At 39.4% G+C, this 19,235-nt stretch overlaps 1 protein-coding gene across 1 annotated transcript in view; it reads left to right on the top strand.

Moving 5' to 3' along the window:
• Positions 1-10,276, top strand: part of FTCDNL1 (formiminotransferase cyclodeaminase N-terminal like) — a 202,792-nt gene extending 192,516 nt beyond the window's left edge. Inside the window, exon 6 of the mRNA XM_079924136.1 lies at positions 10,098-10,276. Coding sequence (XP_079780262.1) covers positions 10,098-10,156 — 59 coding nt within the window. The 3' untranslated portion in view covers positions 10,157-10,276. The remainder of the gene's footprint in view (positions 1-10,097) is intronic.
• Positions 10,277-19,235: the final 8,959 nt, after the last annotated feature.

The following is a 19,235-nucleotide window of genomic DNA, read 5'->3' as shown; positions in this document are numbered from 1 at the left end:
GCTAGGATCTTTCAGGCCACTTAACCAACTTGCCAGTTATATGGAAGTCTTCATCAGCTGAGATGATCACTGGCAGTGTCAAAAAACAAGCCTATTAAGGCTGTAAGAAATTTAAATTTTAATATACCTCTGAGTGATATACTGGATTGGAATAACTTTCTCGCTATTTGAATAGCTAGAAAGGACTCTAATGTTTATAGACTGTCTTTCATGTGTAAGCAGTAAGCCAAAGCCCATTTATGGTGTATTATGGCTCATCACAGTCATTTGTTCTCCTCTGCTCTTTATTTTGGCAATATCATCCAAATACAAATTCTATTTAAATGTATTATTCCTAATCTATATGATGTCATTGTGCTTTGCATGGAATGGCACTCTATTGCTGTTTTAACTTGGAGGAAATTGAAAGATCTTTCTTCATGGTAAAGATTATGATGAATCAGATCTCAGTCTTAAAATCTCATTTAGTTTTGGATGCAAAACTTCAGACTTAAGTGGAGTTGTACAGTGTGAGGAGAGATGAAAGGGACTTCAGTCTTTGAAAGATTGTGTCCCCTCCTGACAACTGCAGAATGGGGTACCCAAATGATGCCATTCATTGAATAATCCATCTTGAAAATGAATTCCTGGAAGACAGATTATCTTCTCTATGTTCTGGAAAGAATCCACAAAATGCTTCCTACAGAAGAATTCTCACTGTAACATTTCATGAGGAATAATCCATTTTAGGTGGGTGTCCTCTTAGTGAAAGTTCTGCACAGAACTATGAGAAATCTATTATATGCACCAGGTTTTTTCTTTTCACTGAAGAACTTATTCACATTTTTTGCTAATACTCATAATATATATGTCCTGATTATCATTGCTCAATTGAATAACCCCTTCGTGCATATTTTTGTCTAATTGAAAAATTTGTAAATTGCTTAAAATATTTTGAAAGTTTTGGTGAGTTATGACCCTGTCCATACGAACACTGTGTATGTTGAAAATACAGTATACTTCTATATGGACTCTAAAGCCTGGTAGAAGCATGTAAAGTCTTAGAATGGGACCAGAGTCTTAGGTTCATGTACTCTGATCTCCTTTCAAATTCAGAGTGTCTTTTTATACTCACACTGTGTAGCGCACCTGCACTAGTAAAGGTTCTCCAGACAAACAGAACCAATAGAATGTGTATCTATATGAAAAGAGATTTATTTTAAATTGGCTCATGTGATTATGGAGGCTGACAAATCTAAAATTGACAGCGTGGCCCAGCTGGAGACCAAGGAAGTCTGAAGGCTGTCAACTGACAGAATTCCCTCTTTCTTGGGAGAGCTGTCTATTGTTCTAGTCAGGCCTTCAACTGATTGGAAGAAGTCTGCCCACATTATGGACGGCAATCTGCTTTACTCAAGAGTCCACCAATTTAAATTTTAATATCATCAAAAACGCCCTCACAGAAACGTTCAGAATAATGTTTGACCATACATCTGGGCACAATGTCCCAGCCAAGTTGACATATAAAATTAACCATCACAATGCCCAACAACAGCATTTGAGAGGGTTGTTGCTTTCCCCTTTTTGCCCTCTTTGAGCAACAAAATTTTGCTTGTAATAGGGAAGAAATACACACACACACACACACACACACACACACGCACGCACACGAGGAGTTCATGGTTAGACTTAACGCAAAGAAAGATTACTAGAGAATGAGTGAATCTACACTGTGGACTGACAACCCTACACATTTTACCACATGAGTAAATCTAGTGCCAGTATATATAAACATTTGTATAATTTTTAAAGTGGGAAAAGGGATCTGACTTAAAATTCCGGTTCTTCATCACTAGGAGTCTTGTGACTTTTCCCATGTAAATGGGATCCAGAAACTTCTAGCTTCTCCTCAACTTCTGTTTGTTCCATGAGATTCTTGTCCAAGCTAGAGAACAGACTTCTTTATTTCAGGACAGTAGCTGTGTCAACTTCTAAACTTGTTCATATCCCCGTTTCTCTTCTCTCCTGCTTCCCCACAGCATGCAGATATTCAGAGCTTCTCATACTCCAGACCCTGCAAACATTCAGAGAGAAAGCTTGACTTTTTTCTCTTTTCCCACAGCATTCCACGTCTCTAATTTTCTAGAGTATGAAACAATCCTTTTAAAAATATTAATCACACTTTTCCTATATTCTCATCAACCAAGTGATTCTAGAAACTGAGCTAGCAAGCAAGAGTGTTTCTCACTTTCCTTCCACTTCTCCAGACCTCATATCTCTGTATAAGCCCAGGGACTTGCCACACAAAAGCAGAACTCTCCTTAAAGATGAAGGAGGGGAGAGAATGAGTAGGTGAAAGCAAAGTTCTCTTTGGCAGAGGTATTGGGAGTAGAGGGGGCAGTTGTGTAGCAAGGAGGAGAAAACTGGGAAATCACACGGGAATGTATTCAACCCAAGTACGTTTCTAATTAACCATTTCTTTGCCAATATCATTTAGGTCCTGTACCATCTTCAACAGATGTCATCCACTCTCTGAGGGGATGGGAAGCACGGTCATGTCTGAGGCAGCACATGCCAGTTTTGGACAGCTCTGACTTTTAGGATTTTCTTCCTATTGGGTCAACATCTTCTCCTTGGAAACTTCACCTGCATCTGCCTCCAGGAGCACTGGGTCTTTATTATCCCTCATAGAAGCACATGAATACCACATAGCTCCTAAACCTCATTTTTCCTGGTTAAAGCTCCAGTTCCCTCAATCAATCTTTACATGACATGATTTTTCAGACTCTTCTCTCTCTTAGCTGCCCCTCTGGTGACTTCCTAGATTTTCAATGTTCAGATGGCTCAGAACTGAACTGAGTATTCCTGCCAGACTGTCTGCCTAGTACCTAGTAAAGTGGAATTACTCCCATTTTGTCCTATGACTCACATTATCAGCCTGACAGTCATATTTTCATTAGCTTTTTAAACCATCACGTTGCATGATTTGCCCATATTGAGATCATAGCAACTCAAATCTCATGGTCTTTTTCTTTACAATTATTGCCAAACAAGGACTTCTCCATCCTTACTTTTCCATCTTTATTGTTAACTTTCATCTGGCCCACCTATAGTTCTGGCCTTTCAAAATCTAGCTGTCTGAGAATCACATAAAATATCAAGTACCCAGAAATATTAAAGTTCTAATACAAAATAACTGCTGGTGAGTGAAAGCAATGAAACCAAATAAACATACATTTAAATAAAGATAACTACTGTTACATTCATACAAAATTGAATGCAAAAATAAAATAATTCTTTTGAAAGGAAATATTAAAAATTATTTTAAAGTTATAAAACGAAATGCTAATAGTTTAGTAGTAATGCTCGAGATGTAAATCCAAGATTGTTATCAGTAAAGGCCAGCAGTGTATGGGGGAAAGGCTAGGGAGAGTAAAAACATGCCAAATTCCTAATATCACATAATGAGAATCAAAGGTTTTGTTTCATTCGTGAATTTGAAATTTTGTGAAATATAGGTTCACATATGGTTTGAAAAACTTAGCAGCAACCACAAATAAAATTAAAAAAATAGGATGTCCATGTTCTGAATCACTATGGAAGATAAAAGGAATCAAAACAACAATTATAGAGCAAAACCAGGCACACACAAAATAAACAGCAAAACATTACCCCAAAACAAAAGGAATAAACAAATCACTAGAGGAAAGGTCAAATATCAGATACAACAATTGAAATAAATTTTTTAAATGTTCCAATGAAAAAGCATGCATTCCTTCGGATAAGCTTTAGAAAAAGAAAAGAACTTTAAAAAAAAGATGAATAAAAGAATAGGTAGATTTAAAACAAAATGACACAAAAGTTTAATAAAAAACATAAAACATGACAACAGAGCAGAAAATGGTTATATCTTTGACATATAAAGACCACATAATAATTGTCAAGGAAAGTAATAAATTTCCATTAGAAAAATGTATAAAAGGCAAGAACAGAATTCACTGAAGAAACACAAATAGTAATATTTATATGGAAGAACATTTAATGTCACTGTAGTCAGTGAAATTCAAACCAAACAAAAAGAAAATTTGAGATTTGTTTATTTTCTTGCTTGTTTTTGCCTACCAAATCAACAAAGAATTTGAAAAGGAAAGATCATCTTGAATGAGGGTAAGATGGGCTTTTTCTCAAACCACTGCTGGTGGTAATGCAGATTGGTGCAAGCCTTCTGAGTGCCTTCTTCAGTGCTATGTATCAAGAATCTTTAAAACATCTTTTTACTCAATAATTCCACTTCTAGAAATGTACTCTAGGGAAATAAAAATGCAGATAAACTTCTTCACAGTAAATCGCAAAATTTTTTATTAAAAAATAATTTAAAATTTCAGTATAATAGAGTAATAATTAAATAAGTTATAATGTGTGACCACTTCACTATGTTTGTAGAGTTTTTCATGTCACGGAGTGAAAGATTATAATCAAATGCCAAGTAAGTAAAATGTATGATTTCAATCCTGTAAATTGTGTGTGTGTGTATTTCCTCGGTTCTAAAGCACATTTTTCATATTTTAGTGCTTCTTATTAGGGTGAATTATACATTTAATACAATCCCTTTCTCAGCCCCAAAGTTGTTTTTAAATTGATGCATTATCTCACAATGAATTGCATCTTGAAGTCGAAGATATACTGTGTGTCCACATGCTTTAAAAAATTGCTTATATATTTAGAAAAGAAATTTTTTTAATAGAAAAAAGTCCACTGTGGCATACCTTTAAAGATTGTTTCTCATGTTGGTATTTAAAGAGACCCTCTTATAGGAGTTCCTCTCTGCCATGTTGATGGTATGTGCCTATTACCTGCTTGTCTATTTACCTTACTAAAAAGAGAATGAAACCCACTTGGAGTGGATTCTCATTATGAGTAAACACTAGATCCTACTGATCAGATCAGCGTTTTGTTTTGTAAGGACAACAGACTACCCATTTAACAGTCCTTTCTGGAATTTTGCAAGATAACAACAGTATGTCTACTTATTTACTGTTTCTAGAATCTGCTCCCAAACCCCATATTGTCCACCTTCTGAAAACCCAAAGGTTTAGTTGTTTCAGTCTCCTGACATACTTCAGGGTCTCCTTGATTCAATGATGACCCCAAGTCACCCCACAATCATGCCTACAATTCCCTTAGAATCCTGGGGTGCAAGTCCTCTGGAGATGGAATGTAGGATTCATTTAAGCAGACCATTCTTTTTGGAAATCTGTGTACCCTTTTAATCCATGCTGGACTTCCTAAGTTTTGAAGATAATTTTCCTTCATTGAAATACTTCTCTCATCTACTAACATTATACCGTCATTTCCAGTATTGTACATTTTACTTTCTTGTTCACATCTGTGATCTGAACAGAGTTGAAATGATAGGTTTTATTGCCTTTGTCACTTTTGTAAGCTTTGGCTTATCAGCACATTAACGATTCTGACAATTTTCTTATACATTTCACAATTTGTGTCCTTGGTTATATGACCTTCCTTGCATTTATATATGTATTCTTTCAAAATCTAAACTCATCAGAGGGTTTCTGGGCAGCCTTACTGACGTCTTTATCTCCACATTTATTCATCATAATGTGGTCAGGATTTCATTTTAGAACCCCCATCTCTCTTATGCCATGTTCTCTTCTGAGTCTCTCTTTATGAAACCATATTTGAACTTTCTCTAAGCTGCTTTACAAACTTTTTTAAATTCCTAAAGCATTGGGTACATGCCTAACTGATCAAAAATCTACATCTTAGATATTAGCAATTCCAAGATGGCATGATCACTTTCTCCTGCAGTCCCCACTGCTTTTATGGTTCCAGAAAATGAAAGATTTAAATGAATAGTATACTTTGTCAAGATAATTAGGCTCAGTAATTGACATCGGTGCGTAGCTTTGTAGCAGGGGTTTGCTAGGTCCTGATTGCTCAGTTTTGTTCTGTAGCACAAAGTGAGAGCTGTCAATTTTGGGTTTTGCCCTTAGGGTAACGCAACATGACTGGTCCGGCAACTTCAGCTATAGCTTCATTTGAAAAGCTTTAAGGTCTACATACAGACTGTATAAGAGCATACATAGTACACACGAAGCGCATTGAAATCAAGACTCCAAAGTACCTCACCATGCTTCTCCAGGGCCCTGTAATTCATGACCACAATGAGCAGAACAGCAGTGTTCCTTGTTTATTCCATCTGAGTAACCCAATAGTAGTAAAATTAAAACTTTATAAACAAGAAGACATTGAACTCTTTAACAAATTCAACTATGTTGTGAAAAAGCCCGAATGGGTTTTTCAATGCAGACATTTTGTCGAGACGCTTAATTTGTTTGTCAGACCCAAAATGTGGGAGTTTCAACAATTGTTATTTCTTTTCCATGTGGGACATAACAATATAACAACTTATGTTGTTAGCATTTTGTCCTAGCCTTCTCTGTTAGGTTTTGGTTGAATTCTCAATTGAAATGATGATGTGTGTGATAGCTAAAGAGCATAAGTTAAGATATTTAACATCTGTTAGATGAGTGTTTGCCTCAGAAAGTCCATTGCAGTGAAGGAAGAAATTATTAGAACTTTAATTTATATTCATGTTTTAATCTCTTCAATTTTTATTTTTATGGATTTTTATAATATATACAATATAGTAATACATTTATAAAAATATATTAATAGGTACATGTAAATATATCACAGGGGTTAAAGTTTTTTTTTCTTAAATTTTTATTTATTTGTTTATTTATTTTTGGCTGTGTTGGGTCTTTGTTGCTTTGCACAGGCTTTCTCTAGTTGTGGCGAGCAGGGGCTACTCTTCCTGTGGTGTGCAGGCTTCTCATTGCAGTGGCTTCTCTTGTTGCAAGGCACGGGCTCTAGGCACGAGGGCTTTAGTAGTTGTGGCATGTGGGCTCAGCAGTTGTGGCTGACGGGCTTAGTTGCTCCACGGCATGTGGGATCTTCCCGGACCAGGGCTTGAACCCGTGTCCGCTGCATTAGCAGGCGGATTCTTAACCACTGCACCACCAGGGAAGTCCCTAAAATTTTTTGATTGCAGTGCATGATCAAAAAAGTTGGGAAACATGGTGTTTTACATAAAAGTGGTCCCCAACTTTTTATTATATGTATATATATACATACATACATATAATACACATTTATATAATGTAATACCTATTCTCCCAGAGCTTGGAACTTGTATTTTTCTACATTAAAAAATGGAGTCTCAGGAATTCCCTGGCATTCCAGTGGTTAAGACTTTGTGCTTCCACTGCAGGGGCCACGGGTTTGATGCCTGGTGGGGGAACTAAGATCACGCACACTACGTGGTGCAGCCAAAAAAATAAATAAATAAAATAAATCAAAGGCAAATTTAAGGTTATTATTATTAAAAAATGGAGTCCCTTAGTATTTACTGAGAACACAAGAGAAATAAATATGCTAGAGTATGGAAAAATAACTTAAATTAAAATCGGACCAGTGAGGTTTGGTAAACATTAGAATAGGCTATAGAAGGAGAGACTTCTAGATCTCCCTCAATATTTGTTCTTTCTTCTTTCTTAGTAGTGAAACCTATGGCTTTTAAATTGTGTACGTTCCTGTTTCCCTTACTACCAGTGCCACATGTAACTAAGTCATAACTCACGGGATGTAATCAGATGTGCTTTGGCTTATCAGTGCATTAACCATTCTGACAATTTTGTGTGCAACTTCTGAGATGTGTCCTTACAGAGAAGAGGCATGCCATTCTCCCCTTCCTGCTGGCAGCAATAAGGATGTGGTGGCTAAAGTCAAGCATCCATCTTGAACCATGAGGAAGAAGCCACACACAGATGAGGATAGAGCAAAAGATAGAAGGATCATGGACTCACTATGCCAGCTCTGGACTGCTGACCTCCAGATTGCCATTATAGAGGGAGAAATTAACTTGTATCTTGTTTAAAGCACTGTTGTTTGGGGTTTTCAATTATCCACCACTGAATCTAATCTAGTGCAACAGTTAATTGAGACCGTGAAATATTTCCTTGAAGTACAGTATATTGAAGATTGCATACACTATGAATTTAGTTATATACACTTATTATTCCACCTTCATTGAATATTAATGACTATATGCAAAGGAAAAGATACAATTTCTTATAATTAAAGTAGGAGATATGAATACAAGCAACAATAAAAATTAAGAGAGGTACAATAAAAGAACTGGAGTTTAGGATGGAAGGAAAACATTATTAGGAGGAGAGAACATTTGATCTTGGCCTGAAGCAACAAGACGTGATCACACAGGCACATGTTGAGAAAGCGTGAAATGTTCATAAGGAAGGGTAAATAGATGGGGGGGAAAATTGTCCCAAACTCGGTCTGAAATAAAATGGTTTTTGTATGTGAGACAGTTCACAACCAGCTTTCTTCTGGAAAGAAATGAGCATTCCTGACAAGTGCTTAAGCAATTTTCTGATAAACTTTAAGGCAATTAAGACCTCTTCTGGGCAATCAGCTCCTCGCCCTCTCATCTGATGTTCTTTAACCAGATGATTTTTTTCCTGAATTCTGCATAAAATTTTTATCTAAACAGTCTCTGTTCCTAAAACACATCCTTACCAAGAGTGAATCTTTGAATTAGCCTCTTTGGACTTCTTGCCTGGTGGCAAGAAAGAAATAAAAATTTAGGCATGAGATTTTTCTAGCATAATCAAAGTGTGCATATGAGAACCTAGTAGTTGATGAACCAGGTTAAATAATATCTGAAGCAATGAATACTGGGCTAAGGAGTTAAATCTCTTTGGTGGGGAGTGTGGAGCCATTTAAAGTTGCCAGAGACACAGTAGCTGTTCAAATGCATAGTTGTTGAACTGCGCTGAGGATTTGCATGCAATCCCGGTAGTGCCACAGGGCCGCTTGGCCAGTGACCGTGTGCTGGGTAATCCGGGCGATGTGAGCTGCTTGTCCACCACTTGACTGAATCTGGGATGTGAAGATCACCAGTGACCTCCTGGTACTGCCCTGTGACTTGGGCAGCACCAATCCCAGCCTTCATGCCCTTTGACCTTTGTAGTTCATTCATAGGGGTGTCTCCCCTCTGCATATGAAAACTCTCCCCTTTGGGGCTGTCAGAACATTGTACTGTGCTGATTCTGTTTTCCTCTCTACTTTCGTGACTCTTTCATCACCAGTTCTTTGTCTCTTCAGGGACTTTCTTCCCTCTTCCAGCCTCTGGATGCAGCCTTCCCAAAGCGCTGTCCTCTGCCTTTCCTCTTTCTGCACATGCTTCCTCTTAGAGTTTTCATACCTGATGGTGCATCAGGACCTCCTGCAGTGTAGTAATATCTTTCACCATATGCAACATAAGAGCTGTTCCTATTAGCACTATCTTGACAACAGTAGGATAGGTTGCCATAGATTTGGGTTGGGCTGAGATTTACTTGGATGCATGGGGGGTGGACCAAATGACATCTCAATAATTTATCCCTAGATGAGGATCCTATGCTTAGGTCTTTGTGTTATAACCCCAGGAAATCTTTGTCTGACTTTAACACTAAAGAACTACTTTAGGGAAGACTTTCCAAATTAGTATTAACAATATAGCTTATGGCACATTAAAAACAGGTGCAATTGAAAGTCTCATTTTGCAAGTCTGTGAAGTAGAATGAAAATACATAGTATGATTTTATCAAGTTATTTTTCTTTCCCATATCTATTTCATCTCTATGCCTTGTTTATGCTTCTAATGGTGCAGTCGTCGCAGGGAATTGTAATTTTGACTGTGAACTCCTTGAAAGCATAGACTCTATCAATTTCCTTCTGTATTGTTTAACACATGCTTAGCATATAGTAGATGCAAAACAAAATTTGATCAAATAAATTAAAAAGAAAAATGATGTCGTTAAGGAAAACCAGAATTATGGAAAAAAAATTAGAAACTAAATAAAAGGTAAAAATAATATGGAGAAGTTTTTAGAGGTCTGAATTTGATTCATGACAAATTTTAAAGAAACGTCCATGGAAATTATGATGATTTGCTTTTATACCTTGCTATTTATCTTTTATTTTCAGTTGACACTCCTCTCTCCCTGACTTCCTTTGTGATTGTTTTAAAACAGATTTGCAAATTCTTGGACACTTCTGCAGTAAAAAGGTGGAGACTGGGCTTCCCTGTTGACCCAGTGGTTGAGAGTCCGCCTGCCGATGCAGGGGACACGGGTTCGTGTCCCGGTCCGGGAAGATCCCACATGCCGCGGAGCGGCTGGGCCCATGAGCCATGGCCGCTGAGCCTGCGCGTCCGGAGCCTGTGCTCCGCAACGGGAGAGGCCACAATGGTGAGAGGCCCGCGTACTGCAAAAAATAAATAAATAAATAAGGTGGAGACTAAATTGCCTTTTTCTTAAACTTGGGCCAGCCAAGTCATTAATTAATGACTCTAGTCTACCAAATAGGATGAGGAGGAAGCAATCCTATGATACTTCTGTGGCTAGGTTGGGAGAAATGATACAGTTTCTGCCTGACTCTGTATCTTGGAAGATGCGCCTTTGGGGGCCTGAGCAGCCATGTTAGAAGTCCAGATACCCTCAAGCTGCCATGATGCAGAGAACAGGAAGAAAGACCACTTGGAGGAGCCCCATTTGCTGTAGCCGCCAGCTGTTTGAGTCTTCCCAGCTGGGGTACCAGGCATATGAATGAAAAAGCCTTCAAAATCACCCCAGTCCCCGACACCATTTACCTGTAACCTTATGAGACCCAAAGCTGCCCAACTGAGCCACTCCCAAATTCCTGAGTCACAGAAGCACGAAAGATAATAAGTGGTTATTATTATTTTACACCAGTAAGTTTTGGGGGGATTTGCTCTACACAGTGGGTAACAAATATACCCTCTAGCTAAATTATCATCTCAGCCAGATTCACCCATTTAAGTGCCTCATGCTTTTCAAAACATGCTAAGATTTGCATGTAATAAATTTATGTGCTTCTAAATTTTATTCCCATTTCTCGTATTTATCGCTGAATAGCTAAAGCAAGGGCCCTGTCACGCCAGCTTGAGAGTTACAAATATAGAAGTTCAGAACTTGAAGCCGGGACTTCCCTGGTGGTGCAGTGATTAAGAATCTGCCTGCCAGTGCAGGGGACATGGGTTCGATTCCTGGTCCGGGGAGTACCCACATGCCATGGAGCAACTAAGCCCGTGTGCCACAACTACTGAAGCCCGTGTGCCTAGAGCCCGTGCTCCACAACAAGAGAAGCCACCATGAGAAGCATGCGCACCGCAACGAAGAGTAGCCCCTGCTCGCCGCAACTAGAGAAAGCCCACGCACAGCAATGAAGACCCAACGCAGACAAGAAAAAAGAACTTGAAGCCCTTCAGAGCTACCAAGAATGTCACTTTGTTCACTTCCTGCCTGGGGAGAAAGAGAGAGAGGGAAAGGGGCTACCAAGTGACAATGGAAGTCGATTAGCAGGTGATTAACATGCCCTGGCATCCCTGATACAGACAATGTATATTTTTTAGGGCAAAGCCATGTAAGCCTTTAAAGGAGATAGTATGTCCCCTTTTCTGTGAACTGGAATATTGGAGGGTATGGATCTGGGAGAGGACACTGTGACCCACCAGTATTAAGCCCCTGAGATTCTGAAGCAGGAACAATTATAAACAAATACAATAAATCTTAAAAAGAAGGAATCTCTTATTTTCAGAGCTTTTAATTTTGTTACAGGAGCTGTGTTCTTTGGCCTGACCAGAAGTGAGTTCTACATTCCTTTTAATATATGTAAGGTGCTTGGTTTGTTGGGTACTCTTTGTGGGACAGAAATAACTCCTGGCCGAAAGAGACAGAAAAGCCAACTAGCCAGGGCAGTTTAGCTAATATTGCCCCAACTCAGTGACCAACTGGAAAAGGACATTGACCAGCTGGGAGATGGGGACAGCAGACATCTAAAGGGCAGCTTCTGACTTCAGAGGGTTCTAACGGAATTTTCACTTTTGAAATGGACCTGGCATTGCTTAGTTGTTTGTGGAATTTGGGGAAACTGCTATACACTTGTTAGACTTTAGCTTCTTATGATTTGACTCTTCCAGAATACGTAAAATGGGGCAGCAAGGGGGTGTCTATTTATTTCTTTCAAACTTTCTTTGGCTTGGTTATAATTAGGGTTCCTGCATAATTACCTTGTGTTTCCCTCTGCCTGGAATGCCCTTCCCTCAACCTGTACCCATAGACTGCTGCCTTCATGAGCATATATTCCTGGGAAGTTTCCCAAGAACCCTTCCTCCTGCCACCAGAGTTGATCACTACCTCATTTGTGACATTGCTACTGGTGCTTATACCTCTACAAGATCATTTTCTATACTGTGTGGTCATTATTTGTTTTCAGACATCATTCGCTAGGCCGTGAACTCTTAGAAGGCTGGCCCTTAAGTTTGTTTTTTGTTTGTTTTTGTTTTTGCCGTGGATTAAATACAGACGCTGTGTCTTTCCTGATTTCCTTATCACACTCCCTGGGCAAGTAGTAGGTACTTTCCTAAATGGATCTCAACAACTTGCCAATTGTGGAGAGACAAAAGGCTTGTCCTTTGAATCTCTCTAGATTGGCTGGCAGGAGTCAGCTGGGATCGGTTACCATCTATCGCCCCAGCAGGAGAGTCAGTGACTGGTCTCAACTTGCTATAAAGTTTCCAAGGGATATTGGTGCCAGGAAGCTGGTATACCCAGGACTGGTATGTACTTCGCCTGAGCCCCTGGTAACAAAATGTAGGTTGTTTTGCCCTCCTGCCCCACCCCTCTTTATCACAAGCTGCTTTCACGAGAACCGCAGGAAAAGAACAGAAAAGGGGCTGGGTCTCACTCCTGCAGCACATCCATGGTGTATCTGGCTGTACGCAGTCCAACCACCCCTCTTCATGGGATGCTGAGAAAAGGGGCTACATGTCTACTGACTCTCTGCCTGTGTGTCTCAGTCTGTTCTGGGTGGTGATTATGCGTATTTGACTGGGCCCTTTGCCTGATACCAGGTCATACCTTGGAGATCAAGTGATCAAGTAAAAATAAATAAGTAAATAAATAAATAAATACAAAGTGTGTGAGCTTGGGAAACAAATGGTTTGTGTAAAAAAGCTAATTTTCAAAGGTCTCCATCAGCCCATGACCATTCTCTTCTCTTCTAGATGCCTTACTGATGCAAAAAGCCAGAGAGGCAGATGCTGTTAGCTTGCCTGAACATGTTTTCTCACCTTCCTCGTCATTTTGATTAGAACTCCCTTGATTTCTGCTGTTGACCCCAGTCAGAACTGATTTTTGTATCCTATTATGCCCTCTGGAGGTGTGACAATCTATCAGGGTGATAACCCAGAGAACAGCAAGTGACTGCAGGATAATGAACTTAGTGGAAAGCTAGAACTAATAAATAAAAACATTGTTTTACATTGTTGGTACCTGCTAAATTTGTTGCCACTTCATTTAGAGGAATTTGGACTTCAGTATTCTGTGCTCCAAAATAAAATATTAGGAGAATCTCTGCCTTGGGGTCAAAAACAGAAAGTTCTCTCCACGACAAACATCTACCCCTTATCTTTATGCAAACTGTTAATCAGATTTGGAGTGTGATTGTTAGCTCAAAAGGAAACCAGTAGGAAATATAGTACTCTCCCAGTGTATAAATCCATGTAAGGGTTATGCTTTCCGGTGGAAATATTATGTGTTTTCTAGTCACCATTTGAAATTTTAATTCTGAGTTGTGGTACTTGGCCAGAAAAACTAGTATAACAGCCTCAGAACCAGGCAAAACCTTATTCTTTCAACTCTAGAGCTATTTTGATATTGGTTTGTAACATATCTTTCTCTTAACAAAGTCTCTCCAGAATTCTATTTTATTATAAAATTCTCTAAACCTTGCATAAAACACTGTTATCTCTACCCAGATTACACAGATATCTAGAAAAGCGATTCATCATTGTATGAAACCACAGCAGGGACAAAGGTAGACTCTTTAGTTCCTGGGTCTCCTAATTCTGTTCTTTTGTCATATGCCACATATGACTTCACTGGCTTTATGGTTTAACGAACAAAAGGTTCAGCAGAATCTTTGGACATCAAATGGCCTTCATGAAACAATGTCTTGATGAGTTAAGTAAAAACGAATCAGAAACACATGGACCCAACTTCCCTTGAAATCTAAGAGGGCATACAAATCAAGGCAAGGAGCACTTAACAAACACTGGGTTTGGGTTTCCTGAACCTGAAATGTTAAAATAATTAGCAAGGACTTATTGAGGCTGAAAAGTGATCAGTTCCAGTATTCCTAACTCAAAACTGAATGAAGAGAGGCGGAAAGGTCCTAGAAGAGAAGGGAGTGGCCATGGGGCACAGGGAGACCTTTGAAAATTAGCTTCCCCCTCACACCACTTTTTCTTCTCTTCTGCTTTGATTCCCAGGTTTCAGCTGAAGACCTACCTAAAACACTCTGAATTGGTTCGACACAAGTCTTTCTAGTTCCTTCTCAAGGGCAGGAAATGATGACATTTGGTAAGACAATGCTCTGTTCATTCTTGACTTGGAGATAAATTTCTATATTGGCCATTCAGGAAGTTTGGTTACATAATCAGGTTGAATTTATTTCTAAGGGAGCTGGACTTTTCAGCATTTCCCAAACCCAGAAAATAAATTCTTTCAGAAAGCACTGTAAAAAAGTTATAAGAAATAATTATTACCTACTATAATACAGATTTTGAAGTAGATCATAAGCTTGGAGAAAAAAACCAAAAAAATTGAATTGTTCGAAACTGAGAGACAGCGGTCTCTTTGCTTGATCCTACACTGTATCTGGGATTCCCAGAATCCCTGCTCTGGCCCAGATCTTCTCCTTTCTTCCTTGCAGAGGCCTCTGGGACTCAGCCAGCTTCCCATATTCTTCCGCAGTTGCTTCCCTCCATCCTTTGTGATATTTTTTCCCTACATTCAAGTCTGGCTGCAGAATGCAAAGCGATTTCCCATCACTACTCCAGAATGCACATTATTTTTAAAGATTATTTTAGAGATTTTATTGGTAATCATCATGAGAAACTGACTAGGGCAACAAAAGTATTAACCATGGGGAAGTCTCAGAGCTGACAGAGTAATCCCTGGTCTCTTGGTTCCTGACTTTGTCAACCGAAAGTTTGACTGCAGTGGTCCTGCCTTGCCTCTTAACTCTGAAGGTAGATCTCAGCAGCCAAACCCCATTTCTTCAGGCCAAGTGTATCCTTGCTTTCACCATAGCCCTTGGCCAAGCCTGAAGATACTACCCAGGTTGCATCGTTAATATTTCCTTCTATCAAAGGGGGGAAGTTCCATCTCTAAAGCCCCCCCTTTTAAAAAAATAGTTTTCGTGTTTTTTTAAATTAATTTACTTATTTTTGGCTGCATTGGATCTTCATTGCCGCGCGTGGGCTTTCTCTAGTTGTGGAGAGCGGGGGCTACTCTTCGTTACGGTATGCAGGCTTCTCATGGTGGTGGCTTCTCTTGTTGCCGAGCACCGGCTCTAGGCGCGAGTGCTTCAGTTGTTGTGGCGCACGGGCTCTAGAGCGCAGGCTCAGTAGTTGTGGCGCATGGGCTTAGTTGCTCCACGGCATGTGGGATCTTCCCGGACCAGGGCTCAAACCCGTGTCCCCTGCATTGCCAGGTGGATTCTTAACCACTGCACCACCAGGGAAGCCCTCTAAAGCCCTTTTGATTAGAGGACATTTGTTCACTATTGTTCTGCATAGCCTAGAATTAGCCTCTTCGGTCGTATTCTCATGTACCCCCTCCTATTTATGAAAAATTAATTTTTTTTAGCCATTTCAGACCTATCAATCAGGAGCTAACTTAAATAATAATATTTTTTTATCAAATAATATTTGTTATCATTTAAATATGAAACATTTCACTTACTCGTCTATATAGTATATATTTATGTCAGTTAGGCCCAAAATGTCTGGTACTATGAATTCAATGGGCAAGTGGTGATATAATTCTCTTACAAACTGTGAAAGTATTCAGCAAAGGCCAAGAATCCTGGCTGAGGGGAACGACTTCATTAATTCATTCAACAAACCTTCTCACATTGCTTCCTCTGGGGTCTCCACTGATAATATTGTAGCACATGATAAAACATGACAACAATCTTTTGGGTTTGGGGAGCATTATTACACCATCTGACACTCCCTTAGCTGCAAGACCTTCTTTCAGATGCTTGTATCCATTATTTCCTTTCCTGCTACTATAATAATATTTCCCTTCTATTGAACACCTATTAGGAGGCAGTCATGTGACTTATGTTTTCTCATTTAATCTTTTGACAACCCTATGAAATAGGTAACGTGAGCCATATTTCATGACTGAGCAAAGTGAGACTCAGAAATTAATTTGCTCAATATTGAGCCACTGATAGAGTGAAAGAGTCCAAATTTGAACCCAGATCCGACTCAAAAGCATATTGTATTCACCACATCCCTCTCTATTTTCTCAGTTGTTCTGAATAGAATGCCTAGAACTTTCAAAGAAAGGTGCTATATAAATCAGTTCTGATGATAGGGTAATCTTGGCCAGGAAAATCAATCTCACTATTTTATAATTATACCACTATGGGTTCACAAAATATTAGGGTGGTAGGGACATTTATGATCACCAAATCCAACCCCGTTTTTACCTAGACAACAACCCCCTATTAAAAGAATGTTGTCTTCAGAATGACACTTAAGGCAAAACCAAGACTGCATCACATCACCCCACTTCTCAAGCCAGTGTGCTTTCCAATCTGTTTGCCATCTGATATAACCAATCAAATTACATTCAATCAAAAAGAAAAACTTCACCAAGAAAAAGCAACTCAGAAATCTAACTCAATTAAGCCCCAAAGCTATTATGCCTAAGGTCATTGCCAAAGTAACCATTTCTCAAACCAATAGATCTGGGAGACTAGTAAATATTTTGCCTTGGGTTCCAATGGCTGTCCAATCTTTGAATACACTGTTGTTTTTGACAGCTGGAAGGTCAATATATAAGAAGGTAGGGTTACAATCTTTCAAATGTCCCCTGTACCAATGATATGAGCGCTTGTTATAGTGATACCAGTTAAGTCCTTGTTTTTCATTTTCAGTATATAGTTGGGTTTAGCATCCCCGTTCAGTCATCTATAACAGCTTTTGGATTGCTTAGACTCTGAGCTCCTTATCAGCCCTAAATAATCTTCCTGTGTTTTCTTTTTCTGTTTGTCCCAAGTCCTAGGAATTCAGCCTGTTTTCCTAGTTCAGTGTAAAAAAATGATAGTGCAACCACAATTATTTTTATTGAGGTCTTGTTATATGCAGACACTGTCCTAAGTGCTTTACATGTATTATTTCACTAATCCTTATGAAGTAGGTCCTGTTATTATTTCCATTTTATAGATCAGGAAACTGAGACAAAGAGAGGTTAAGTAGGGCTTCCCTGGTGGCGCAGTGGTTGAGAGTCCGCCTGCTGATGCAGGGGACATGGGTTCGTGCCCCAGTCCGGGAAGATCCCACATGCCGCGGAGCGGCTGGGCCCGTGAGCCATGGCCGCTGAGCCTGCGCGTCCGGAGCCTGTGCTCCGCAACGGGAGAGGCCACAACAGTGAGAGGCCCGCGTACTGCCAAAAAAAAAAAAAAAAAGAGAGAGATTAAGTAATGTTCCCAAGGTTAAACAATTAGTAAGTGGTTGAGCTGTTCTGTACTATATTATTTTACTTTCTCCCTCCATAAAAGCTCTCTCAGGGACTTCCCTGGTGGCACAGTGGTTAAGAATCTGCCTGCCAATGCAGGGGACACGGGTTTGAGCCCTGGTCTGGGAAGATCCCACATGCCACAGAGCAACTAAGCCCGTGTGCCACAACCACTGAGCCTGCGCTCTAGAGCCTGTGAGCCACAACTACTGAAGCCCGTGCGCCTAGAGCCTGTGCTCCGCAACAAGAGAAGCCACCACAATGAGAAGCCCGAGCACCTCAATGAAGAGTAGTCCCCGTTCGCTGCAACTAGAGAAAGCCCGCGCGCGTCAACAAAGAACCAACGCAGCCAAAACCTAATTAATTAAATTAATTAAAAAAAAAGGTCTCCCAGTTTTTCTTTGTTACTCCCAAAATACACACAGATATTATATGCCCCCTCTCATCACATTAAAACAAATAGAGTTTTGCTGGGAATGACTGCTACAAAACAAACAGAGAGTAACACAACATGAACACTGGTAAGTTACAAGGTTACAGAATCTTACAAAGTTCTTTGATTGTGATTTGTGGTCTGTAGCTTATGACTGCCTCCTGACATGACAGCTGGAAGACCCAATGATCTTCTGTTCTCTTCTCTCATTTCCCTGGGGATCGCAGTTTTTTATTCATCTGTGCTTTTTCCTTGTCTAAAGAAACTGGGGTTAAAAAAAAAAAAAAAAAAAAAAAGCTTGTAGAACTGACCTGGATGTAATATGATATGGGAAGTGGGTTTACATCCAAGAGAGCTATCAATAAAGAGACTTCTATGAGTAAAAAAAAAAAAAGAAAAGTACCCTAATCCTATCTCATGGACTGATGTCTCCACTGAGACCCTCCAGACTTCATGGTATGCCCATCACCAGATTTCTGTGTAGTCCAGAATGATTGATCCCCTTGGGGGAGGAGGATGAAGGAATAGGAGAATAAGGAGACAAAGCAATATCCTTATGAGTTAAAGCATAATCAGCTTGTGTTCCTGTAGCATCTTACTGGTAAGAGTTGAGCGTGTACCTGGACTTTATTTTAAACAGGTCTACCACTTACCCTTGTGGGGATGGTAAAGGATAGATACAATTTACTATGGCAATACTGGCAATTGAACTTTTGATTCCTTGCCTAGCTGTTGCCCAGGGGTTGGTCTGTTGGAAGCAGGCAGGCACATTTCATGCAGAAATAAACTTCACTGTTTTTTATAATCTAGTATTATGCCGACACTTCTATATGTTATAAATAAAATCCTAATTAAAACCAGAAAAACCAAAGAAGTCACTAATGGGAAGACACATGTCTTGGCTCTGCCACTAATTAGTTTTGTGATTTTGGCAGATTCTTCAACTTCTCTGGGACTCAGTTTCCTAGTTTTTAAAGTGAGAGAAAAAACAACATTTCTAAGGTATCTTTTAATTCTGACATTCTTTGATTGATAGGAATCATGTGAATAAAAGGCTTTAGAAACTTGAAAATCTAGTACTGTAGGGGAATGTTGCTTTTCTATTTTGAATTTTATCAGAC

This window comes from Stenella coeruleoalba (genome assembly GCF_951394435.1).
Source record: "Stenella coeruleoalba genome assembly, chromosome: 6".
NCBI classification, from domain to species: Eukaryota; Metazoa; Chordata; class Mammalia; order Artiodactyla; family Delphinidae; genus Stenella; species Stenella coeruleoalba.
Note: the sequence above shows the minus strand (reverse complement) of the source record. Positions and strands in the feature narration are given on the sequence as shown.